This window comes from Rhipicephalus sanguineus, chromosome 6, assembly GCF_013339695.2.
Source record: "Rhipicephalus sanguineus isolate Rsan-2018 chromosome 6, BIME_Rsan_1.4, whole genome shotgun sequence".
NCBI lineage: Eukaryota > Metazoa > Arthropoda > Arachnida > Ixodida > Ixodidae > Rhipicephalus > Rhipicephalus sanguineus.
The window spans coordinates 169,280,590-169,306,840 of record NC_051181.1 but is presented as its reverse complement, the minus strand read 5'-3'; the positions used below and the strand labels follow the sequence as shown (position 1 = coordinate 169,306,840).

The following is a 26,251-nucleotide window of genomic DNA, read 5'->3' as shown; positions in this document are numbered from 1 at the left end:
GCCGAAGACCCCGAGCCCTGCCAGACCGGAGGAGCCCGAACCATGCTGGAGAGGCCGCCTGGAACGAAACACTTCGCTGACTCGCTCCTTTCAGTCACCACCAACGACCAGAGAGGTGGGGCTCAAGGAGGCGCGGTCCGGACCACGGGGCTGCAGGAGCAGGCCAGACCTACCGCAGCAATGACGGCGGAGGCGACCACTGGGGAAGCCATGACGCAAGTGGGCACGGCAGCGAAGACCGCAACGAGGCCGGTGGTGGCGACTTCGGAGGCAGCGGCAACGCCAGTGGGGGCACTGGCGACACCCACAGCAGAGGGCCGACCGCAGGAGGGCACGGACCTGGACCGATCCGTCCTAGCCTTCCTCGATGAGGAATAACAATATTACCTCATGGTGCAGTCTCTGTCGTCCGAGGGCTTTCTTAAGGGGAGGAGGATGTGGGAGAGCACGCGCGCCCATTTCCTTTCCTTAAGGCTGGCGCGATCGCGAACTGACAGCGGGTGCCGAGGGACCACTAGGAGAGGAGCACCGTCGCCCTTTCCGGACAACCCCTTCTTTCCCGTCACTCCGCGCGCCAATCCTCGCTTCCCGGCTCGCGGAAAAGGGAACTCGCCCTGCGAGGGAAACAACCCTCGTGGTGGGGAGGGAGACGGGAGGTGAATAAAACAACCGGGCAGACGAGCAGACGGTCTGTCGTGCCCTGCTGACCTGCGGGGTAACACCTCACCGCCCCAAGTTCCGCGAGCCGAACATCGACCGAAGGTGTAAGCCATACCCTTTGTTTTTCTACGAGAGCGGACTATCCCTCTACGCGACATTTACGCATTATTGCTAACGTAGCAATAAAGTGTTGTTTGTTGTGCTAGCCTGTTGCCTTATTCGCCCGAACCCGTCGTAGCTGCGATGACGCGCGCTACGGGAAGGGGACGTTGACACGGTACGACTATTTGCGGCTGGGACCGGAGCTAGGCTTCTGCACCAGCCGTGCATAGAGCGGACCCCCGTCACTACTGAGATACAAATACATGTTTCAAATGTATCTCGATACAGAAATACAGATACTCAAAAGTATCTCTGAAATACTATCGCGATACTCTTGTATTGCGATACTGCCCAGCCCTGCCCCTAGCCACGTTTCCTTTCCACCTACTGTGCCCAAAACCCAGAGGTGCTCTGAACACGTCTGTTTCACTCTAAACCATTTGGCGCCACGGTGAATTAGCATTCCTACACTCCCACCGTTCCTTTCTGATATGATCCTGTTGCACCCTTCCCAAACACAATTTTTAATATGTGCTGGCTCTTCCAAGTCTCTAAGGTGTGTTTCTGTAACCGCATAAACGCCTATCTGTTCTCTGTTTAACTGCACCTCAATCTCTAACCATTTTGCCCTTTTTTTTCTGTCACCCTGCGTGTTCACGTAACTAATTGCAACACGCGCCTTCTCCCTGACCTTTTTTCTGGTTTTTCGCAATACTCTCTGTGAAAGAGTGATTGTTTTCTTTGTCACTGGCTACCACGGACTCCAAAGGGCCCCCCAGAAAAGCTACTGCGCATCCTGCCAGTCGCCAACTCGCCTCACGAGCAAGCCTCATATCAAAGTGAATTCGGACTCTTTGGAAACCACTCCACCTGCGTGCCTCCCTGTTTATTTCCACTACCTCGAATCCTTTCTCTCAACTCATCTGTCATATCTCTTTGTTTGCGTTAATTGCCGTTGTGCACTGGTACCTCCGGTACCGTGCATACTACAATCTGCACCTGGGGGGACATTATGCATGTCATCGAGCCCTTTCGCCGAGGCCGTTGCTAGTCCTGACGATTCTTTGTTCAAGATGTCATTTAGCCCTACCGTAATTACCAGGAGGTTACGTCCGTGAGCTTTAGCTGTGAGTTTTTCTCTCGCTTGCCTCTCGTTTATATCCTCTTTTTCTTAGCGCTCGTTTGTTTTGCATCAAGTATGAACCAACTTACCCAAACACATGTCTTGCGAAGCCACATTATCCAGCTCTGCGATTCTCATCATGAGCCCACTCTGGGCAGCCATCATTTTTTCCATTTTCGCCTCGAACTCACATTGTCTACACTCAGCGTCAGCTTCTTCTGCTTTCTCATCCGCAAAAACCTCCATTTTCAAACCTACCCCGCACCCTGAACACTTCACGGACTTATTTGATCATGGCTAGACCAGTTCACCGGTGACCACGTGTTAAAAAATTGTCGCATCAGATAACCACAAGAGACAGCGTACTACACACACTGCCCTAAACCAAAAGGTGCCACAAAACTGAATGAATATGCTACACTTCAAAACATACATGCACACACGTGGTCTGTGTACTGCACACCTCAGCCACGTGGTGGTAGGAAAAAAACATTTAGGCCTTACATTACGTCGCACAGCGCGACTGACATGAAATGCTTTATTTTACGAAATATCAAACTATTGCACGCCCGAATCTTAATTTGCATGAAGCCCCAGAAATTACGTAGCATGAAAAAGAAGGCACCTTGGTTGCAGTAGGTTCATCCTTCTTGGCATCCTTGCTGCGTGGCTTGCTGTCCTCTCTCCGGGAGGCTTTTGTGTCGGTGCCTCGCTTGACAGTGCTGCTTCCACCACCCTTGCCACTGGACGAACTGCGATTGCTAGTTGTCCGCGATGTCTCTGTTCTCCGACTACGGCTCACTTGGCGGACAGACGGGCCTGGCCTGCACCACATAAGAGAGATTTCCTTGCCTGTCTGGGAAGTTCGCTTGTGGGCTGGAAGACTCACTGAGTGGAAGAGGCGCACGCATGCACACTCACGATGAGCATAGTACCAAGACGAAAGCAGCAGGAGCTGCACCTGGTAGGTGATACGTCCGCTTGGATTTCTTGCACGCAGGGCTATCTCAATGCCGGTCAGTTACGAAACTGGTTATATTGTTTGCAGATGCTGCTCAGTGTTTGCATGCACTCTGACCAAGTTGTATGCTTTTAAGAAGATAAAACAAACTTTTTTTAAGAGTACTTTAAATCCATTTTTCTTGACCCAATTACTCACTCTGCGCCATGGTCAGTCACAGGCTGCAAAATTACAGCTTGAAACTTGTTTGCACATTGACAACATGGACAATATAGTAATGGCTACTGGTAATGACACATTCAGCAAGTTCATCTTAATGAAAAACGTACAGCTCAGTACCCCTCCTTGAGGCACTCCGTTTTATTGAGTAAATTGGTGTGACAGTGCACTGCCTACTTCAAAGGAGCCCAGAACTAGCTCTCAGGTTTGGTGGAACAAAAATAAAGAAAGAAACCTTCTACAGGTAGCAAACACTGCTATGAACAGCTCAGCCAAATTTCATTACCACATATGGCACCTTCACTTCATACAGAGGGCCATCTCGACTGTCTTCAAGGCCGCCAGGTTTCATTTGTTCATATCATCTTCACAGTAGCACACAATTTCTGCATTGTCTTGCAAGCTTCAATGACACTCTCACTGCCACTTCTTCATATTGTTCATTTTCATCATCAGTCAACCCTCTCCCTTGGGAAGGGACTCCATCATTGATTCACAGCCCAGCTAAAGTAACACGGTGTTCACAGTCAGCATGAAAGCAGTGGTGGTGATGTAAAACTTCATTTTGCACCAGATCAAAGCCTGCCGAACAAAGAGAGACAAAATGCGAATGTTTTGTCTTTCTGTGTTCTGTCTACTTTGACTTGACACAAAATGAAGTTATCGCATATTAATGTTGTGAGCCCATTTTAGGATGACCCTGAAGAGTAACTAAATGTGTTGTTCTATCCTCGGCAGTTGTCTTCTGTCTTTGTCCATGGTTGACTTTTGATGGCACAGAAAACAGGAGTGCTGGCCGCATCAATGCCATCTGATTGTACTGAGCCAACAGACACTGGGTCATCACAACTGATGGTGACACGCTTCACCAGATTGACCTTCCCCATGGCGACAAACCACGAGGACAAATTTTACATAGTGCTTCAGCAGACCGAATTATTGAAAGCATGTTACACTGATGTATGTCTAACCAAGCACACGACTGTAGTACACAGAAGGCACAACCAGACTTTGCCAAGACTTGAGAAAGTGCCATAATGCGACTTGCTCCACCATGAATGGCCAGGGTTGGCTGCCAAATGTTATGCGAAAACATTTAACCACCCTATGCCTAGCCGAGCGTGTTGTCCCCGCTGGTATTCTAAGAGATCCCGAGGAGTGTGGGGTACCTGGACAAGGGACAGAAGCTCGGTGAGTAATAGCTCGTCTGCTCCAACATTATACTAAGAAATCAGGCAGGTAGTGCGAGCACGCCTATTTGCTTCCCATGGGCACGGGCAGCAAGTTACCAATTCAATGCAAGGTTGAACTCCTCTTTTCAGCAATGTTTCAGTGATTGGAAGAGCCAAAGATGATCATATCTACAAACTTGCCCAGCATTTGACCCAAGCTTGCCCAAATCAATGCTCAAAATGCAGCAGATATAGTTCAATAAAAGTACTCACAGAGCACTCAATTTTAGCCAAGCTGAAGAAACTGCAATATTTCTTGCAACCACATGTCTTATTTCTTTCTTACAATGGCAAATCTATTTTTTTTTCTTTTCTCTTTTTTTGATGTGATGTTGGCATTCATCCTAATGCTATGCATTGTGCAGTTATATTTTATGTAATGAATCATGTTTAGGGATGGACGAATATTCGGGCGTTTCGAATATTCGAACGAATATTACAGTGTTCGAATTCACTTCGATACGAATTTAGATTATTCCAAATTTTGAAGTATTCTAAATGAACGAATGTATGTATACATTGGAGCGCACATAGCCCCCTGTAAAGGTGGTTTCACTGCAGCGTCTGGTTGCTGTGCTGTGAAACAACCCATCCAGGGGAAATCTGCACTGCCGCGAAGCCACACTTGTACACAAAAACACAACACACAGCTAACCTAACTGCTGGCATAAAAATACCTGTGATTGGACTGACGCTTGTACGTAAGTGAGGTTTTGTTTATTGCTCTAAATGTGCTGCACTAAAAAGGGACCGCTCAAGCAAGGCCGCTCGACAAAATAAAGGTGCGTCCTGTGGTGTGTCCCGAAAGCAGCAGGAGCCGCCTCGTTGAGCCGGTTGCCACTACAGCGCCACAAGATCAAGGTGGTTTAATGAAAACAGGATTGTCCTTGTGTAGCGGCTTTTCTTGTGGAGCCTCAAAATCTTGGTTATTGGTGATCACGTGATCAACACTCCTCTGTATGCAATATTTTCTTCGGAAATGAAGATCTCTTATTTCACCATTTGGACTTTTAGCACAATTCAGTGCCATAAGAAAATTTGTGGTCACCGACATTGACATCCTTTCTTGTCGTTCAGACACCACAAAACGCAGTGGCTCCTCGGCATGCTCATATTCGCGATGCGCAGCGCCTATAGGGGCGCTACTGAAAGCCGCGCAGCGGCGGCGGTTGGAACCGCTGGTGGGTCGCGTAGCAGACGCCTCAATTGCGCGCGTGCGATTTGCCGTTTGTGCGCGCATGCGATTAGCCGCTTGTGCGCGTCCCAGATAATTACTTTTGTGGCGATTGTGCGCGCAAAGGAGCCGCACTTTTATAATAGTGGATTTGTGTCCGATGTCACAGCTGTGTGGGAGGACAGTGTCCCCATACGCGCCAAGTGTTTGTCACAGACAAAGGTCAACAAGATTCCCTACGAAGTGTAGCTCATCGTAAGTACACCGCTTTCTCTATAACGTCCCGATCACTAACGCCTGCATGCGTTGACGCGTGAACCAACTTTTTTTCTCTACACAGTAGCTTCGTCTACGTGCCATGTGTTTATATAATAGATTTTGAGGGAGCGCTGCCGCACCGGCGTATAGATTTCACAGGGTCGGCCACGCGAAGGGTCAGCGATGGTAAAACTTTGAAACCAGCACGATAAACTTGTGAAAAAGTAAACGATAAGCTTGTCGTCATCGGTGCAGAAGCGCACAGCGAACATTCTGCACCGATGATCGCATTCCAGTGCCATCAATAGGTAGAATGCAGCCGATTTCGTACAGCACACGTGTGATTCCACGGCGCTTTTGTAAAGGAGCCGTCACCTGCCCTACATTATCTCGCAGTGCGCTTCGCGCCATTCGTTTTTCAAGAGAGCCTAGGTATCGCGTCTTATCAGTAATAACAACCTCATGTGAATTGTAGCGTCTATAATGCAGGCGAGGCGACCAAGTGTAAACGTAGTAGCGTTCGCTGAAGACGTAGCGACATAAATGGAGAAATAAAAACACGGTAGTCGTTCTAACACTGCCAAAAACAAAGCGCGATTGCTTAGCTTCTACGTCGTACAGCCGCAATCCACCGCCGCCGTCGCTCTCGCTCATGAAATAGCACCGGAAACCTGTAGAAGTGCGTTCCTGGCAATTTTTTCTGTATGTTTGAGCAGCCGACAACGCAGCAGTTATTTCTCGACATCGCTGAGGCCTGACAGAGTCGTTAAATCACGATGAACACACATCCATCCGTGCACTCGCGTAGACGCTCGCGGGAACACTGCTCGCCGGGACCCGTCAGCGCTTCCGAGCCGGAGCGGCAGATGGCTTTGTCGGCGCTTTGCGCATCGCCTATATAGCGGGATACAGCGTCTCGAGCATGCCACAACCCTTGTTTTTTGTTTCTTTTTTGTTCTCAAGGCCGCACGTCTACTAGCGCCAACACGGACAAAACTGTCAACAGCGTTCCTGCTTGTGCCCGTGTGTTTCTGAGCGACGCAACTGGCCGCACCTTTTTTTTTATCGAGCGGCCGTGGCACATATTTCGTCCATAAATAGTGCTTCTTTGCGTCTGAATCTACCAGGCCAGTGACATTGTAGACACAAACAAACATTAACTCTTTCGTTACCACGCCTATTCAAATCGATCACCGGTGATCGACGAAAAAAGCTGCCGATTTCGACGCGTTAAAAAATTTTCCCGTGCATGCTGCAGCATCTCGCATTTAGTTCTGGGACTGCTCTTCTACAATCCGTTTAAATTTTCCCGCTCTGACGACGTTGCGATTTTTGACGGAGTTTTTCGCGAACGAATGCGCATGTGTTACTGGAAAAGGGGGCGTGGCTGCCACACTCGGGGAAAAAAAATGCGCAGCTCATGTTTGTGCTCCGTTATTATCAACATTTTGGCATCAAACGGTTCCTAAGAAGTCATTTATCAAATTGTGTCGTCAGTTTTGAGAGGTAATAAATTTTGGCTGTGATAATTACATGAGAACGACACCTGCTACTCACTAGCGAGCTTTGCTTCCGAGTTTGCACAATATTATTCAAATACAGCTCGTTTCTGAAGGTCCGTCGCGTCTCTAACTTGTTGATATGGCCTTTTTAGCCAGTTTGCAGCAGTTTTGGTTTCGTTTCTCTTTATCTACGCGAGAGGGGCGCATCGGCCGTTAGCGTCGGCGCGCGCGGCAATCTCTCGGCCGCTCCAATGGCGTCGTCAAACCGCGGGGCTGCGTCGCGGGAAAAACGTTCCGCTCGAAAGCGTGCTCAACCCACTCACGAATTTAGTGAAGCTGAGTCGAGCTATGAGTCCGAAGACGACACCAGCGCATCTTCAAGCGCTGACAGCGACGATGCTTCGAGCCAGCCCGGGCCATCCTCAGCTGTGTACCGACAAGTTTCGTTTTCGGCCTTGAGCGGTCTCGTCCGTCGGAAGCGCTTATCTGCCGATCTCGGTGCACGACCTTTGAGATGTCCTGGTTATCTGCAGGATACGCACAGCGCTTGGACAGGATGTGCTGCCGCCGGCAGCCAGAAAGCTTCAATTTTCACCAAGAAGGCCGCCCGGCGCGCATCTCGGCCCGGCACACCGGAGCAGCGCAAAAAGTTTCATGACGGCGCGTGATTTTTTTTTTTTCCTGTTTTTCACAGCAGAGGTCATCAGGACCATCTGCGAAAATACCAACAAATATGCTTGGATGCATATCTTGGGCCTTCTGACGTATGCCGAAAAAGATGCCGACGTATGCCAAAAAAAGTGCAGCACCACCTCAAAAAGATGCCGAAAAGGAAAAACTGCCGCAAGTGCTATGAGGAACGCAAAGTTGAAAAAAAAAAAAAAACGAACGTTCTTTGTGAAACCTGTGGCGTCTACCTGTGCTTCACGAAAACCAGAAACTGCTTCACCGCATGGCACGAGCGGTGAAGCAGTTTTTGGTCTGCAGTATTTTTGATCTGTGTGAAAAATGGCTTTATGCAGATTGTTTATTTTTCTTTTAAAATATTCCTAGATCATTTCCCTTCAAAATGTATATTTTGAATTTTGTTTGTTCGTAATATTTTTGTAGATATTGTGTTTTGTTTGTACTGTTTTTCTCGAGTTCCTGCAAAAGTGGTAGATTTCAGATTTTTTATAAGTTTTGTAACATCTTTTTTGTTTTGAAACTTGTGTTATCTATAAAGAGCAATTCATTATGCACAATTTGGTGTGCTGCAATGTTACCTAGAGCATTATTTATACTAGCAATAAATTTCTTCCTCAGACCTATAAAAAATGGCCATTTTCATGCGGTAACGAAAGAGTTAAAACGCATAGAGTGCTCATTCATCACCGCATTGTACAGGGCTTCACGCTGAATGATGGACGCGTCACCAGCGTGTTTTGATGTGCATACATCAAATAGCGTGAAGCCCTGTACAATGAACCTTCGCAACCGTGTATCAATCAAAGAATGCTTGGAAGCGCTTGAGTAGCAGCGCGCTTTTGTTTTTTCTCGGAAAAAACAACCAGGCAGATATCGGCAAAAAATGAATGCTTGATTCTTGGGTTATTTGAGGCCAGGTACCTCATAAAGTTAATATTTTACCGCCGGGAGCACCTTGGCCGCCCACGTTTCTGAGTGCGCATGCCGACCTGCATTCGAACAGTGCCAGGTCTTGAGCCGGTATGCAGACAAGCTGAGAAGAGAGCTTCGGGAAGCCTTCGAAATTCACAGAAGAGAGGTGCATCAGCTCTCTGTCCATCAGCCTGTCACAAAAAGAACTCTGTTTTCTCGGGAGCTGAGTGCGGAAGTCAGGGTAAAGAACCTGTTGTTGGGGCGCTTCACCTTGGCTGGTGCAGTGACGTGTTTTTCCTTTTTCCTCCTCGTTTCTTTTTTCTTCCCCCCTTTTTTCACGTTTCGTCAAAATAAACCTCAGTTGTTAATCAGCGCTGTGTCTGTGTGCTTTTTGTAACTTTTTCCTGTCTAAGCGCGCTGTTTTACTTTCAAGATGTACCAACTGGCCCGCGAACAATCACTGTTACAATATTTTACCGTTTCGAGCAAAAATAAAAAAGTTGGCTAATTAAGTTTAATTAATCAATGAGCACGTAGTCATGAAAAGGAATACAGGTTGCATGTACACACGACTGCTACTAATGTACAACAGGTAGAACTTTCCTAGAGCGCATAGTTTTTAAAAAAATCTTGGTCCAAGTTAGCTGGGGCAGCTGGTGCGCGTGTGTGTGCGTGTGTGTGTGCGTGCACACGCATTTGTATTGTGGACACTCAATAAGTCACACTCTGATGATTCATGCTCTTGGTTAATTCGGTAAACTTAAAATTTTTGGTAGGCCTGCTATGTCTCCAATGCACTTAAAGCTAGGGACTGACAACTGGCCAGAATGTGCGATTAGATCCTAGTGAAATGAAAATACAGTGAATTATAGTGACAGATTCAAGCATCCTTTTTGCGATTCGTGTAGGATTTATGTTTTTAAATCCATATAAAGTCACAAAAAAATGGTACGTAGCGCAGCCTGGCGGAAAAGCCTTGAAGCTGGGCCGGTTAGTTTGTGTTTAGACGTGAGAGAAATCAGTGAAAACTCAACACAAGGTCAAAGAAGAAGGCACACTCCCTCACACACCGTCGCTCGGGAGTGAGCCTTTTCCTTTGTCCTTGTTTTGAGTTTTCACCGGTTTTTCTCGCATCTAAGCTAAATTATGGAGTCGTTAACTTTGCTGCATGTCGTCTCATGCTTTCATGTGCACCATAATTAGTGCTCAAAACTAAAATATGTATATTATTTTATTTCCATCCCCACTTTATTCTGTTCTGCTTATGTGGTAAACAAAAGTAGCACTCTGAGAAGCGGCTGACAAGTGGGCATGCTGGTTCATGATCCAAAGTGTTGAATTGCGCAAGCAGGACAGGGACTTCTTTTGCCTGCTGTTGTTGACTCAATAAGAAAAAAAAAAAAGAGATGGCCTGGCCTTGGTCTATTGTGTGCCATGCAGAAAAGCTTACAAAGATTGGGAAGGGGCTACCAGCTGTCACGGGACACGGATTAAACACACGCACGCATGCGCCACATAATAACAAGTACCAGTACGATCACTGATGTCTAAAAACTTCACTGGTAATCACTCAGAGCTGTCTGTGACGTTTCTGTGGCCTTAAGAAACAATAAACATGATATCACAAGTTGGTATGTTGCCCAGAGTCATATTTATGATAACTTCTGATAATTCAAACAAAATTCTAAGGGTCTCTTTGAGTTCGAATCATCGAGAGCCTACTGTAATTTGTGTGTGCGTATGTGTGATTAGAACATTCACAATAATTGTCAACGTGTAAGCAACAACCAAAAGCTTCAAGACATTTGTTTTGTTATAGGAATGATGCACTTGAAGGTGTGCATCTGTTGCAGTGGGCTTATTTATTATTTAGGCAGCATTTGATTTGCATTACATGGTTAGACATGCCAATCATCCCGCCCAAGTTCCCAGACATGTCTGACGCAGGGACTATACTGAATAGAATTGAAGCGACTTTAGTTACTACTATATAAACAACGTTGCAAGAGACCAGGAAAAAAAAGCTGGTTAAACAGCATGAGAGAGTCCTGGTGACCCTACACACACGTCAGCATAAACAAGAAAAAATAAAAATTGCATATACAGTGCATGGCCCACATACAGAAATGAAGCATGCTTGCACATGCCACATAACATTCTTGATAAACACCAAAGCAAAATAATTTTCCAGTAAGGTTTCGAAACAAAAAATGAACCAATTTATGGTAATGACGTGACGACAAGAAGCCCTCTCTGTAGTTCTTCAAAACGAAATTTGTCCGATGTTAAAGAGCTGTTCTTTACTAACTGCATTTAGTAGAGCTGGTAGCGTAAACACTGCATTTGTTCAAGATAATTCGCACAACATTTCTTAATTTGAATGAACAAGAGAGCGAACAACCAAACGAGCATACCATAACAAGCGGGCAACCACACAGTTTCCTTGCAAGCGTTTCACTACCACATATAAAACTTCCCGTGAAATTTCACATGCATCTCCAAGGCCTATAACATTGTCTGGCTATGACTACACCCTGTGCGTGCACACTCCGCAGTGGACATTTCTGTCACAAGTCTACCGCCTGACTGTCAATGATGAAGAGGCAAAGAATGCCGTTCACTGCATGTAACAAAACTAGGCACAGAGTTGCATTCGTAAGGCAAGAGTTTGTGCTCGAGCCCTCTGTTTTATAAAAAGAACTGTGCTGAACTTTTAAAGTTCCATATCCAAATTATCAACCGTGTGCCCGCAATGTCGACGTTTGTAATGCTAGGTGCCTGAACTTTGAGCCATTTGGCACGCATAATGTTAAGCGCACAAAACCAGACCAAACCAGCGTCCAAAACAGAAGTAGCAACGTGAAGTGTAACATGTCACGATGTTATTGTGCACAGCAAACTGTGAAAACCTTGAAACATATGGAGAGACTCGCATCTAGACTCGCATACTAACATTGAGGATAGTATCTGCCTGACATTCTCCATTCAAATTTGGTGCCTTTCTATGTAACTTGTCGTGCCCACTGGATGGTATCCCAAAGAGTTTTTCGCCATCGAAGACGTAGCAGCCATCCATTGTAATTAAGAAGTCATGCCATTCATGTAAGAATGAGTATGGAGTGCAACTACGTCTACATGCATTCTTTGCTAGTGCGCGGATGGATCTGAAGCATAGGTAGCAATCTAGAGGGGCTGTAAATGAACAAACCCTGTGCGTGGTGCCATGCGACACCAGTTGGCCAATAGCGACGCAGCCTCAGAAAGGGCGAAGGAATGAAAGAAGGCAGCTTTCTTCAAAGCATGGCGCTACTTTACAAAGCCTCAGGGGCTTTAGTGAAAACTGCACAAGCCAATATGGCCTACTTGTGCTCCACAGGGTTGGGTGCTGGCCAGACTTCGGGGTCTCGTGGAGTGAACCAGGAGTCCGGCTCAAGGTCATCCTCATAGTTGATCCTACTTGTGGGAATGCGCTCGAGGTGGCTGTCCGAGCGGAATCCACTCAGCACCACCTGGATGTCTTTGACGTACTCGTACTCCTGGGCCAGCTCTTGCTGAATCTGAAAGGCAAGGAGTGCATTGCACCCAGAGCCAGTCTTCTTGTGAGTACCTAGGATTCTGAACAACATTTGTTTGAGGCTTGTACAACAACTCGAACTCGTGTTTTATCACGAAAGTGTTTTATGCCGGGGTACACCAAGACTTTACCGACGTATTTCCATCACAGATATGTTGTTGGTAAAATACACATTAACGGATGAGAAAGAAAAAACTAGAAAAAGTTCCTCCGCCAGCAATTGAACCCACGACCTCTCAGTGCGCGACATTAGGCGCCCGGTGCTCTACCGACCACGACACGAACGCACATGCACGAGGTTCCATAACGCGCCCTATATCTCTGACACTCTCCCTTACACGGTACCTCTGTTGGCGGGGCCAGGTGGGGTGGGGCGGTGCAGTGAAGTACTGAGTCATGACACTAACGAGCGCCGACAGGGACGCGGTTAGACCGTCTCGATGCCAGCGAGGAAAGCTGGCCGCACTAGCATTGAGGAGGTGCCCTAAACGCAATTGCGTTCTTTGCCTTTCACTTCGTGTTAGCGTGTGATGGCTCGTCACTGAAGTAGTGCAGCTTCCACATGCACCAACAGTGTATATCTGCCACCTACTGCACTGAGTGTGATAGCACCAACTAATAAAACTGCTGCAATAAGCGCCGCAGAAAGATTAACAATGTCGACGGGCCAATGGCGTGCCTTCGTGGAGCGAGACAGAGGCCAGTGGGACGTGGAACGCGTTCGCGGTTCAAGCTATGAATCTCTGCCTCCTGTGTTGCTAAAGCGCAGTGTGGTAGTGTTTGCATGAGCACAGGCGCAGGCTACCCGATAACTCAGGAGTGCACACCGTGCCGTGTCTCTCCTCAATTAACGACGCTTTGAAGAAGTGCATATAGAGTACCAGTGTTTATTATGTGTTTGTTGACGCCATCTTTGCACGAGATTCACGATATGGTGTGTTCAGGTATACGTTAACAACTTCAGCTACCACAACGGTTAAAGGGACACTAAAAGCAAATAACAATTTATGTCAGAGTGAAAGCTTAATGTATGACGTCTAAAACGGCAATATTATCAACAGCAGTGCCCTACTTACTGAGAAATTGAGCTAAATGTATCACACGATGAGCGCCACAAGCGGCACCTTTTGGAAATGATCCCGATGACGTGAGAGAGTTCGACTACAATTAATCACTCGTAATCAACCTAGCTGCAATTAGAAAAGAACCTTCCGTGCATCAAGAGACGTAATAAAATGCTGCTTGTTCGTTTCTGTTTGATTCATGGAAAAAAGAACCTCTCTGGCGTTGCCATGGGGAATGGCGCGCGTGGTTCAAAGGTTCCGTTTTCGCCGAACTGCGCTTCGCCCGGCGCCCTGCTTCGCTCACACCGTCTAGTCTCAGTGGTAGTTTCGGGATCGCATATACTGCCGCGTGTGTTTTGCGCGGTCGTGAAAGTCGCTCTGACAGAAAGTTCGACAAAATGCCGCATGCATGTGATGTTGCCGGATGCCCGAAAATCATGATCATGGGCATAAGTCGTCGCGATGAAGATGTGCCACTAGGCGTCAACGTAGGCACATCCACTTCAAACAGTGCTATGGACCTTATGCAAAATTGCTGCCATCTGTCGGAGCTCTGATGAAGCTAGCGATTCGGCGCCATGTTAGGGGCGTGTGTACGAACCATATCACTGTCGCTGCTGTAACTTCTTGCTTGCATCTTCTTTGATAGTAGGAAATCGGTGCATAAAAACGTCAGACAAGTGTGTAAGGGCCTGTACACGTTACCAGCGTTTCCTAGTTATTCCGTTACCAGTTATGTGTAAAGAGCTGCCTCATAACGGGAAGAAGGTACAAGTTTGTCACCGAGTCAGACGTAGGCCTGTCGTCGTCGAGAATGAAGCTCTGTGCTAGGCTATAAATTTTGTCTGCGAACAAAGCGCTGTTGACTATCTGAATAGCATGTGTGTAGTGTAGAATGGTTGGGAAGAGGCTTTAGCGTGCGACACGGCTAGGCACAGCGATGGCGGTAAGTGCTATTGACCCATTTCAAAGCGTATTTCATATGAGGCAGCCTACGTCGACCTGATGTATTGTGCATCTAATTTTAACTAAAACATTGTCATCTTTTTATTTTTCAAATAAAATATTCCGTTGCTGTAGTCACGTATGTTATGTATAGAATTTCCGCACAATTAACATTTCCATATCTCATGCACACGAAAAGTGAACACAAAAGTGTTAGTTGCTCCAAGAAGTAGGTGCCGATTAGCTGGTATTTTATTGAATATCCTTCCGGCATGTGCTCGTAAATAACACAATACGCCAAGGATATTCGATGTGTGGATTAGGATGTGTATAACTGTTAATGGTTCTTGACATTTTTCACAGGTTGGTTGTTCATCGTTTGTGAGTAAGAAGTTATGTGTCCGGTGTGTGTGCCCAATTTGGAGTCTGCATAATGTAACTTCAATAAACCATTCTTGGTGACGACAGGTCTTCCATTCTCCAAGTATGGGCTTTACTAGATGGAGCTTATTGTTTGTACATGTGTTCCATTGCTGCTGCCATTTAGCTAACAATGCTTTACTAATTATTCACTGGATGTCGTTAAGGGGAATTTTCATTTTTGTAAGTCTTTCATGAGCTGCCAAAGAAGCATATTTATTGGCTTTTTCATTGCCAGGTATCCCAACGTGGCTTGGGACCCAGCAGAAACGAACAGAAATGCCCTCACTACTCCGAACGATCATATTTAAAATTTATCCAGCTAAGGGTTCATTTCAGATTTCATATGTAGAGCTTTAGGAGCAGTTAACGAATGCGTGTATATTATCGCCTTCTTATGCTCCCCAGTGGTGATGTATATTGAACTGCTTCATGCAAGGCATAGACTTCAGCAGTGAAAATGGATATGCACTGAGGAAGTCTAACACTGACAGCAAATTCTCCTGTCACAATCACAATGCCCACAGGATTTTGCGTTTTCGAGCCGTCTGTGTAATATTTGATGCAATCGCTACATTTATGCTGGAGTGCACGCAATTCCTAGATTACGTGTACTGGTGGGGTATCTTTTTTCCTTAGGTGTGTTAGGAGAAGTCGCAAAGTGCTGTTAGGTCAAACCATGGTGCTTTGTTTGCCATGGTCTTGGTGCTTTGTTTGCCATATTGAGTGCCTCTTCAGATATGACATATGTGCGGCATATTCTTTGAACTGTAAAATAAGCGGCTTGATTAAGTGTGGCTTGTTTAATTAGTGTAAGCGTGAGTCATTTCGTGACAGTGTGCCGACTTGATTCTCGAAACATAGAACAGGATTAGCGATCTCAAAACATAGAACAGGATTAGCGATATTCTTCGCTGACCAAGAGGAGGTTCGTTACATTCCACATATAAACTCTGCACAGGGGATGCTCTATAGGCACCACTGGACAGTCGTAGGCCGAGGATGTGTACAGGGTCAAGGCACTGAATGTACTACTCCTGTGCCAAGACATAGACAACACAACCATAGTCCAAAATACTGCGCACAATAGAACGGTAGATACGTAGCATGCATAGTCGGTCGGAACCCCGCTGTTCGTGGGATAACACTTTTAGAAGTTGAATGCTGTTGGCCTTCATCATTTCCTAGAGAACCTCAGGCACTTTGGCCGTTTCCATCCATCCATCCATCCATCCATCCATCCATCCATCCATCCATCCATCCATCCATCCATCCATCCATCCATCCATCCATCCACCCACCCACCCACCCACCCACCCAGCCATCCATCCGCCCGCCCGCCCGCCCGCCCGCCCGCCCGCTTGCCCACCCGCTTGCCCGCCCGTCTGTCGAGCTGCCTATGTCTGGGTGCTCTCCTGGTCGTCTCCATAACTTGTAATATACCAAAATTGGCACAGAAGGGGATCAGTGTATGACGAACACGATTCACTGGTCATGACATGAATAACGCAAAACACCGGTCGCGTACGTCATGAAACCCTTTCCCTCAGTCACGTGTGGCACACACCCACAACCGCAGTTCATGTTATGCGGGTATGTGCCACAGGTGATTCACAGTCTCAATCAACACAGTAACCGTGAACATACACATTGAAATGCAAAACAAGTGAAAGAGCTCATGACAGAACACCCTTGGAAGACACTCGACTGCCATCCACTCATTCAAGTGCTCTCAGCATTTCTTATGAGGATGGGCGATGGCCTCATGCTGACCGAGGATGACTTCAGATTGATTGAGAGCTGCATTGATGAAGCACATCACTCAATAGAACTGAAATGGGTGCCTGTGGGACTGCAAACTACCACAACCACGATATAGGCCAGAAAAATATCTCGTGTAAGAGGACACAGTTTGCCCTTGCTCAAGCAAATGCCATAACTATATATGTCACAAAGGGCCACATATGGCCACATAGTCTACGGATACGATAATCGCCATCCACTGAAGCTGGTCTATGTAGCACTTTCCAGGGCTACCAGCCTCGATGGCCTATACCTCACCAACACAAAAGGTGACTTCAGGTTTCGACATGTCGCCGGCGTTATCGACAGACAGTCTATCCACGATGTGACCCGGCTAGCAAAGAGGCCTCTAGACATTGTCTTGGACCGAGCTACCACCTTCATTGGGTACCGCAACCACACCAATCACCTCATGCTCGCTGCTCTCAACGTACAGTCTGTGCACTTGCACGACCTCGAAAAAGATGCGCAGCTCACAGAAACTGGCGCGTTAGCACTTTCTGTAACTAGGAGCTATGAGCCCACTGCAATCACGGGATTCCATTGTGTCGTCCACAGCAAGCGCCTCCATTGAAGGTGTGGCGATGGGGGTACATATAAGAACACGGCGATGTGCAACTTCAGCGTATGCAGCATGCCACTTCGCCGGCTGCCAGACATCGAACACACACAGACAAGCTGCGGAATCGTCGAGGTCTGCGTTGCGCACATCAATCACAATAACAAAGACATTGCGCTCGCCGACATCTACTTGAGAACTCTCAAAAACCCCTTCCATACGTGCACACCTGTTTGTGAAACGTGCGTGCGTTCTCCATCATATCAGACAAGTATAAGCATTGCATATCAGCTTACCGAATCTGGTGTAGGCAATACGCATGTTGCCATTGGCATTGTTACCCAGCTGTAAACTGGTTATGCCACACATGTGCGACTCTTTAAGTGTGTGCATATACCATTTCGTAACGTTTTGCTCAATGTAAAAAATTACGGCACAGTCACCTTCCCGACGCATGCTTCGCATAACATCGATTCCCACGGTACGTGGGATCTGCTGAATTTTTTTTAGTGTGTTTATGTGGGTTACAAAGTTGAGCTTTTGGTTGAATATAACTCCTAGAAATTTATGTTCATGTTTTACTGCTACTGGGACATTGTTTAATCACAGAACTGGCTCCGGGCATAATCCTCTTCTCTGCTTAAAGTTTTTTTAGTGGAGAAGCGAAAATCATTTTGGTCAGCCCATTTCATCAGCTTATTGATTGTGATTTGGTGTTGCCATTCACAGATTGACACGTTCAAGGCACGATAGGCAATTTGCAGATCATCAACGTAGACAGAGTGCATGACTGTGAGGCGGATGACATTGTTAATGGAGTTCATTCTTACTATGAAAAGGATTGCACTGAGAATGCAATCTTGTGGCATGCGATTTTCTTGAACAAATCTTCACGAGAGTACACAACCGAGATGTACTAGAAAGGTTCTATTAGAGAGGAAATCACATCAGCAGTTTAGCATTCTTCCACGAATCCCCATGTCTGCAAGGTCTCCAAGAATCCCATATCGCCACGTCGTATCATGCTTTCTCCAAGTAGAAGAAAACCGCGAGACAGTACTGCTTGTGTAGAAACACTTCTCGTACTTCATGTTCTAGCATGAAGAGATGGTCAGTGGTCGAGCAGCCCTTTTTGTACCTGCACTGGTGTGAGTCTATTAGGTGTCTTGATTCAAGAATGAAAGCGAGTCTTGTGTTTATAATGCTCTCGTGCATTTTTGCAAGACAACTTGTTAATGCAATGGGCCTGTAGCTACTTGGGGATGTTGGGGGTTCTCCATGCAAAGGTATGACTATTGCATTTTTCCAATCTTCAGGCATTTTCCCAGATTCCCATATTTTATTGAAAAATTGGAGTGCTTCTGCCGATGCATGGGACAGGTACGCCAGCATTGCGTAGTGTACACGGTCAAGCACTGTTGCCATTTTTTCCCTGGCCGAAAGTATCCTGTTTAATTCGTGTAGTGTAAGAGGATGGTTGTAACATTTATTTGAGGCACTTGTAGGCAGTCTTAGTTTTTCAGCAGATTCTTTGTACTTTAGGAATGCATTTGTGTAATTTGCTATTGTAAATGTGTTTGCCTAATAGGTTGGCCTGGTCTTCTAGTGCTGTTGATGTATTGTAAGCATTGGTGTTGTGTATGATGAGTACTCTCCTCTAAACTTTCTCACCTGGTCCCAGATATGTTTAGATGTGGCCGATATGTATTTCTGCCTTGAAGCTTTTTTCTGCCTACCTTCAAGTATGTCGTGCTTTGGATTTTGCCTGTTTAAAGTTTATAAGGTTGCTATAGGTCGGGTACCTTGGTAAGATTCCCCAGGCCTTGTCTTGCTGTTTTCTTGGTTTTGGTGCACTGATATGTTCCCCAAAGATTTAGTTTTTTGTGTAATATGCTGGATTACTGGCCTTTTCTGCTGCAGAAATTATAGCCTAAATAAACTTATTATTTAGTTCGTTAACGGAAAGTTCCAGCGAATGAACTTCTCCGAGCTTTGCACTCTCTATAAAAACCGGCCAGTCAGCGAACTGCAATTTCCAACAACATGGTTTAGTAGCTAAAGTTTGGTATGATGGTAGGAGTTCGATGATGGCAGGTTGGTGGTGTCACCTACCATGGGATTTAAAGGGACACTAAAGGCAAATATTAAGTTGACGTTGATTGTTGAAATAGCGGTCCAGAAACCTCGTAGTGCTACTTTTATGCCAAGGAAGTGCTTATTTTGAAATAAAATCACGTTTTAGTGGTCCACATCGCGTTAGCGCACTTCAAATCACCCGCCTGAAATCCGACTTTCATACGTCACTGCTGCCGTGCCCAACGTTGCCCCCCTTTACTGCGCGGCTGCCGACACTAGTAGCAGCAGAGCGAAAGTAGCGGGACCCACAGCAGCAACAACGGCCATTGAAGCCATCGAACCTTGCCGCAATGGCCGCAATGGATGTGGACGGAGAACTTGACAACGAGACATTGGCTCGCGACGCTGGGCTCCAATTCAGCGAGACGGTTCATTCCGCGGCACCCAGTGAAAAGACACATCGGTTTCCTTGCTGCAGCACTGGCGTTGTGCACTATTCGGGCATCCGGCAATATCACATGCATGTGGCATTTTGTCGAACTTTCTGTCAGAGCGAATTTCACGAGCGCGCAAAACACACGTGGCAGTATACGCGATCCCGAAACTACCACTGATACGCGACCGGGTGAGCGAAGCAGGGCGCCGGGCGAAGCGCAGTTCGGCGAAACGGAACCTTTGAACCACGCGCGCCGTTCCCCATAGCAACGCCAAAGAGGTTATTTTTTCCATGAATCAAACAGAAACGAACAAGAAGCATTTTATTACGTCTCCTGATGCAAGGAAGGTTCTTTTTTTATTGCAGCTAGTTTGATTACGAGTGATTAATTGTAGTCGGACTCTCTCACGTGATCAGGATCACTTCGAAAATATCCCACTCATGGCACTCATCACGTGATGCATTTAGCTTAATTTCTCGGTAAGTAGGGCACTGCTGTTGATAATATTGCCGTTTTAGAAGTTGTCATACATTGAGCTTTCACTCTGACATAAATTGTTATTTTCCTTTAGTGTCCCTTTAAGATCGCTAAAAAGACATGCTGAGCACAAAGCAAGATCTAAACAACTAAAAGTGTGTGAAGTTGGTGACAAGTAAGTAAAAGCACCTGAGTTCAAAAAGGCAGATATCGTGTGACAAGACAAAATCTTCAACGAACTGCCCTCTTTCATGAGTTTTGTCGCTACCCCAAAGAGCGGAATGAGCATCAAGATCCCCTACTAATAAATGGTTTTGGTAATTGTTCAAGCAGATTTTCTAGGTGCTTAGGGGTAAAATGGGTGTGGGGTGGAATATACAGAGAACAAATGGTGATGGTTTTGTACGATAAAATGGTGACGGCTATGGCCTCAAAAGTTGTATTCAGTTGGACATCTCGAGTAGGAGCACCCCCCTGCACGACCATGGCTACTCCTCCCGACAGACAGCAGCAACATTCGCAGTCCTTTAGGGCAACTGCAAAGCCTCTAAGGACTTGATTATGTTTTGCGCCTCCTCAGCTAGTTTCTTGGAGGCAGAAAGCCACTGGTGAAAACTTGTTGATATTGCCCTTATGTCACTTAAATTATTTAGTAGCCTTCTACAATTCTGATGAGCAATAAAAGCCACGATAGCGTAAAAGTGAGCAAATGTACAGATGTAAGGCATTTCGTTATTTTAAAAAATAATAGGTGACATATGTTCAACAGTTTGTATACAGGAGTGATAACTAGAGGCCAGATTTTTAGGCATTAAGAAAGCTCGTATTAGGCACCAAAAATAGGCAGGCAGAACAATGTTTTAGGCTTCCAAAATCGTAAATATAGGCACAATAAATTTTTTCATAAATGCAAATAATTTCAACTGAAAACGTGCACGACCTCTATCTACACCAGGAAAACAAAAAATGTTATTGGTCAAGATAGCACAAAGGCGCCAACAGTTGAACATAGCCGTGCAATTGTGCTTTTTCCCCCATGGTTCGCAGAACACAGTCTCTCCCGTGTTCTGCACGGTGAGTCAAGTTTTCACTGTCGAATCAACACACTCCTGGGTGTCTTTTCGGCATGACTGAGAAGGGCAGAGCAGGAGCAGATAGCCAGATGGCTTAATGATCAGAAGAGGGGGATTCCTCCTATTGGCCGGGTCTAATCATGTAGAGCCAATTTCTCCCCTGGCAGTCAACCACTGGCATAGCCAGGCGGGCGGGAGGGGGAGGGGGGGGGGGCATACATGCAAAACTGCATGTACGCACTGTTATGACCGGCAGTCGGTGGCGAAGCGCTGACAATGAGAATCGGCGGACGAGGCGTTCTCACACTGCTAGAACACCTGCATCCTTCCACGAAACGGAATTCCTGTGACGGCGAGTGACCAACAATGGGCAGAATCTCGGCCTCAAAAGTCTGGGACGGCAAAACCGGAGACAATGGACCACCTGGGCTTGGCTTGGTACGCTGCCGAAGCCACCTGACGGGTATGTTTGGACGGGAGTCTCCGCAACCCTTTTGCTGCCGTCGGGAAAAGATCTGCATGGGCAAGCACGAAGAACCTGTTGTCCTGCTTCTCCCCACCTGCGTGCCGTCAGCTGCCGGACTCTTGCCGCTTCAAGTGTGCCATGACCCCTCCGCGACAGTGAAATGGACTGTGCCATGGTGGGAGGTGTCGTGTGTGTGATTGGTGGTCATCAAGAGGGAGGAGCCAAACTGAGGGGTTAAAACGACGGTGCTGAGTGAGAAATGGGGCTCTGAGCCCTCGGTAACAGGCTCATCCAAGGCGCTCGTCGCTGAACTCTTACCTTGTCACTATGTAATTGAGTGTTCAAAAGTGCCAGTAAACTTGATATTGTTTTCCCATCTTGCTAGCATCAGTTCCTCAACCCGGAGACTCGACTACGCTACCAAACGGAGTCCGGGTACGACGCTGCCCTCTCGTAGCAACAGCATGGTTGTCGAGAAGGGACGGATACAAATACACCGGCACGACAACTGGAGTCAGCGGTGGGATTGATCCAAAAACCCGGTCGCAACAACTGGTGATCAGCGCTGGGATCTGAAGCTACAAGCGACAACAACAGTCGGCCTAAGGGAATGCAGCTGTCTGGAAACATCGATCACATGTGGGTGAGTGCTTGGCTTTTCCTTTGTTGTGGACCAGGTTCTAAACGAGGGTTTTAGATCTGGTAGATAACTTTGCCGAGAGACTCAAGGTTACGTACTCTCGGATAGTTATTTTGGAAGTAGCGGGCACTCGGGACGATCATGGATTTACAGAAGGTGCAGGAGCCGGACTTGTTGCTGTTATGTAAGGAATTGGGGATTGTTACAAAGGGTTTGGCAGGAAAATCCCTAATCATACAGGCAATCATTGATTTGGGGGCCGATGATGAGGAGCTCTGTGAAGAATGGGAGTGCATCAAACAAAAAAAGGAAGAGCAGCTCAGACAGCGTGAAAGAGAGGAAAGGAGGCATAAGCGCGAGATTGAGATCCGCAAACTAGAAGTCAAGGTAGAACTCCTAAGGTTGAGTAAGAGGTCGGGCAGTTGTCCCCAGCTAGTGGTACCTCTTTTCAACAAGAAGGCAGAGTTCAAGATGTCAAGGTATATGCAGCCATATGTGGTATCAGGGGATATCGGCCTATATCTTGCTGAATTTGAACAAATGTGTGAGGAACTGTCTTTTGAGCGAGACACTTGGTCTCAGGGGTTAATGTCAGTTCTGCCCAGTGAGGCACTTGAGGTTGTTGCGCGACTCAGTAAGCAGGACGCGGACAACTACGATGTAATTAAGGCATCTTTATTCCGGAGTTTCGGAATATATGGTATAAGAGAGGAATGGCGCGCAGAACTCGAAAGGGAGAAAGAGAGACAACGCCGCGCAGAACTCGAAAGGGAAGAAAAGAGGCATGAGCGTGAAAGAGAGGAACGCCGCGTAAAACTCGAAGCAAAGAGACAGACGTTCGAGGAAAGGAGGCGTAAGCGTAAGATCGAGAGAGAGAACAAAGAGCGAGAGGTCGCCGTTGGCGGGATCGCGCCAGAGAAAGGCCCGAGCTTTCAAGAGAGCATGAAAGCAGAGCAGGTTACGAATGAGGCCTTGGCCGGTCTAGAGTTAGGGACTATTCCGGAAGACGTTCCTTCCGTGGACGAGGTTGGTACCAGCCGCCCTGATGGGCTCAAGGAGAAGCTGGAAACCTTCCTCGTGCCTCGAAAGGACGTTTCAGAATCGTCAAACGTAGACACGGTTAGCGTGGTGGCTAACCATAGCAAAGACGCGACGCTTCAAGGGTTAGGCGATACCGTCGGTGAGGGCCCAGGTTCAGATTTTATCAGCGCTGACGCAGATAATTTGGCCCGAAAGTCCGACGTGGCGGAGAATTCGAGAGGTGTGAGCGAGATAGAAGGTGTAGCAGAAACACCAACGAGCTGCACGGCTCCGCATGTCGCGACCCGAGGCGATGATGAAGGCGTCGTGAGAAAGAATGTTTGCCGAAAGCGCAGAAAAAGAAAGAGGCGAAAGCGTTCGGCGGACGTTTCAGAACCGTCAAAAGTAGACACGGTTAGCGGGGCGGCCGACCATAGCAAAGACTCAACACTTCAGGGGTGCAGCGATACCGTCGGTGAGGGCACAACATTAGATTTTATCGGCGTTGACGCAGATAATTTGGCCCGACAGTCCGACGTAGCGGAAAATTCGAGAGGTGTGAGCGAGATAGAGGGTGTAGCAGAAACACCAACGAGCTGCGCAACTCCGCATGTCGCGACCCCAGGCGATGGTGAAGGCGACGAGAGAAAGGAGGTCCGCCGACATCGTAGAAAAGAAAAGCGGCGGAAGCATTCGGCTCGGCGTAGGCTTAAGAAAGGTCCCAATCCGGCGCGAAAAAGACAAAAGGGTAGGCCACAGGACAGTTTGCGGAAACGTAAATTGAGGCGTTCATTCAGCCGCAAGCAGCGAGAGGGGCGCAGAGGGAGAAAGCAAGGTGCGCTCCCACGACGGAAGGCGAGGTTGAGGACAGCTTCGGGAGAGCAGCTGTGTCCTAGTCGTCAAAGTCGAAAGGCCAGTGCACGGCGGCTAACAAAGCACCGCGCGGAGGCGAACACAAAGGGAGAATGGACAGGGTTTCCCCCCCGTTTCTGGCATTCCATTCGCCTTCCAGAAGGGAGCCGGCCGAAGTGCCGAATGAAACGTGACTGTAGAATACCGCTGATAGCTCGTGCATGTTGTAGCCTCTGGCGAGCTAGAAAGCCGGCTGGACCGCGGCCCCATCGGGTACGATTCAAGCGAATCTAATTGAGAAAAGGGGAACGGTCAGTTCGAGTAGGTTTGCACGTGCGTGCAAACTAGGGTTACTCATGGTTTTGTTAGGAATGTAGAATTTAGCCAGTTTATTTTTGTGTATTACGAGACGTGTTGCAAAGTTTTAAAGGAGCACTGACATCAAATTTCAAGATCGAGATGTGCCCATCATTCGATCGCTTGGTATGCATAGGTCTTCTTGGCCAAATTTGAACAGCATCCGTCGCGTGGAAGTTATTTTAATTCGATGTCAAACAGCGTAGGAGAAAAAACAAAAAATCGGCTGCCCTGCAACATCGACACTAGTGCTACGTGTTCGGTGTGATACATTGCACAAAAATCACCCTGAGTGACGATACGCTAGTAACAATGACGTCGACGATCTCTGAGTGTGTTTGGAGCCGACTGCCAGCCATGCTTTCACTCTCTTTGCTGTGTCGAAGCGTGCGGCGTGCGTTTGCGGGGCGCACATGCACAATACGACGACTGGCACCCGGCGAGGCCTATTGTTCCGCACCCCTCTCGCTTTGTTGTCGGGCTGCTCTCGAGGTAGTTTTCGTGAGGGGTCACGCGCTTAACAGGTTTAACCCATACCGAGGCACCCACATACTTTCAATCTCTACCGCGCGCGGGGCCCCGATTTGAAAACCGCGCTTTCTACGTCACCACAGCTTGAGTGCACCTGGTCTTTGACGCTCCCCGCATGGGTCGCTAGTTTCTTGTGGTTTTCAGGCGGGCGTTTTGAAGTGACGCTAAAATGGTCACAATTAACTACGCTAGAATTAGTTATACGATACGCTAGAGCATTTACGATTTAACTTAGGGATTACCAGACCCAAAGCTACAAATTACAGTAAAAAAGTCACCAACAAAAATTTTGCTGTCAGGGGTCCTTTAAGAAGAAAAACCGCGCAGTAGTAAAGGCTGAAAAGAGAGCGTCGAAGTTTTTTTAATCATTAGGATGAACTTCTGATGAAGGTGTTTTTAGCGCGAAAACTAATTTTTGTAGTTTTGAAAGTTTTATGTGCGATATCGTATGCGTTCACTTTCATGTCGATTTGGGGTGAATAAGCATTTGAGGAGAGATATCAGCATTAGTTTCCGAAAGGAGTTTGGCACTGAGCGGTGCAGTTTTCGTTTTACGCGCTAGTAGAATTGACAGGCATTTGGTGCAAGGTTTTAGCATAAAACCAATGCAAATGTTTGAGGTGCTTTTGAAGTGTATTGCACCTGGGGTTATTTTTTTGTTGTTGTTGTACAATGTGCGTTGTAACGTAACGTAAGGATCAGCTTTTAGAAGAACTTAGAGGGATTAGGTGAGTGGTTAGTTGTACTTTGTCTTTTGCAACGCTATAGGAATGAGGTAATTGAAGCGCTCAGGAGAGCACAGTGGTTTTTATCAGAGGCGTTGGCACGGGCAGGTAACTTTAACTGAATGAACCAGTTAGAAAGCAGTTTTTATCCCATTATGTTTTGTTCTTTTTTTTTTGAGAAGGAATTAATGATCGAGTGATCACATGAGCAGGTCAGTAAGGTTTCCGAACGTTACGGCGTGAGCGATCGTTCAGAGGTATGTGACGTGGTCGAACCTTTTGATAGGGTTCTGACTGTAAAGGATGAGAAGATCGTTTTGCAAGTGCAATCGTAGACTATTTAGGTCACGGCGTAGGCCTAGGTTTTAGGAAACCTAATGAGCTTAAGAGCTCAGGAGTAGC

At 47.0% G+C, this 26,251-nt stretch overlaps 1 protein-coding gene across 1 annotated transcript in view; it reads right to left on the bottom strand.

Annotated features, from left to right (window-relative positions):
• Positions 1 to 26,251, bottom strand: part of LOC119397705 (katanin p60 ATPase-containing subunit A-like 1) — a 120,641-nt gene that overhangs the window by 83,227 nt on the left and 11,163 nt on the right. The window contains exons 2-3 of the mRNA XM_037665125.2: positions 12,194 to 12,387; positions 2,511 to 2,709 (exon numbers count right to left, since the gene is read on the bottom strand). Coding sequence (XP_037521053.2) covers positions 2,511 to 2,709; positions 12,194 to 12,387 — 393 coding nt within the window. The remainder of the gene's footprint in view (positions 1 to 2,510; positions 2,710 to 12,193; positions 12,388 to 26,251) is intronic.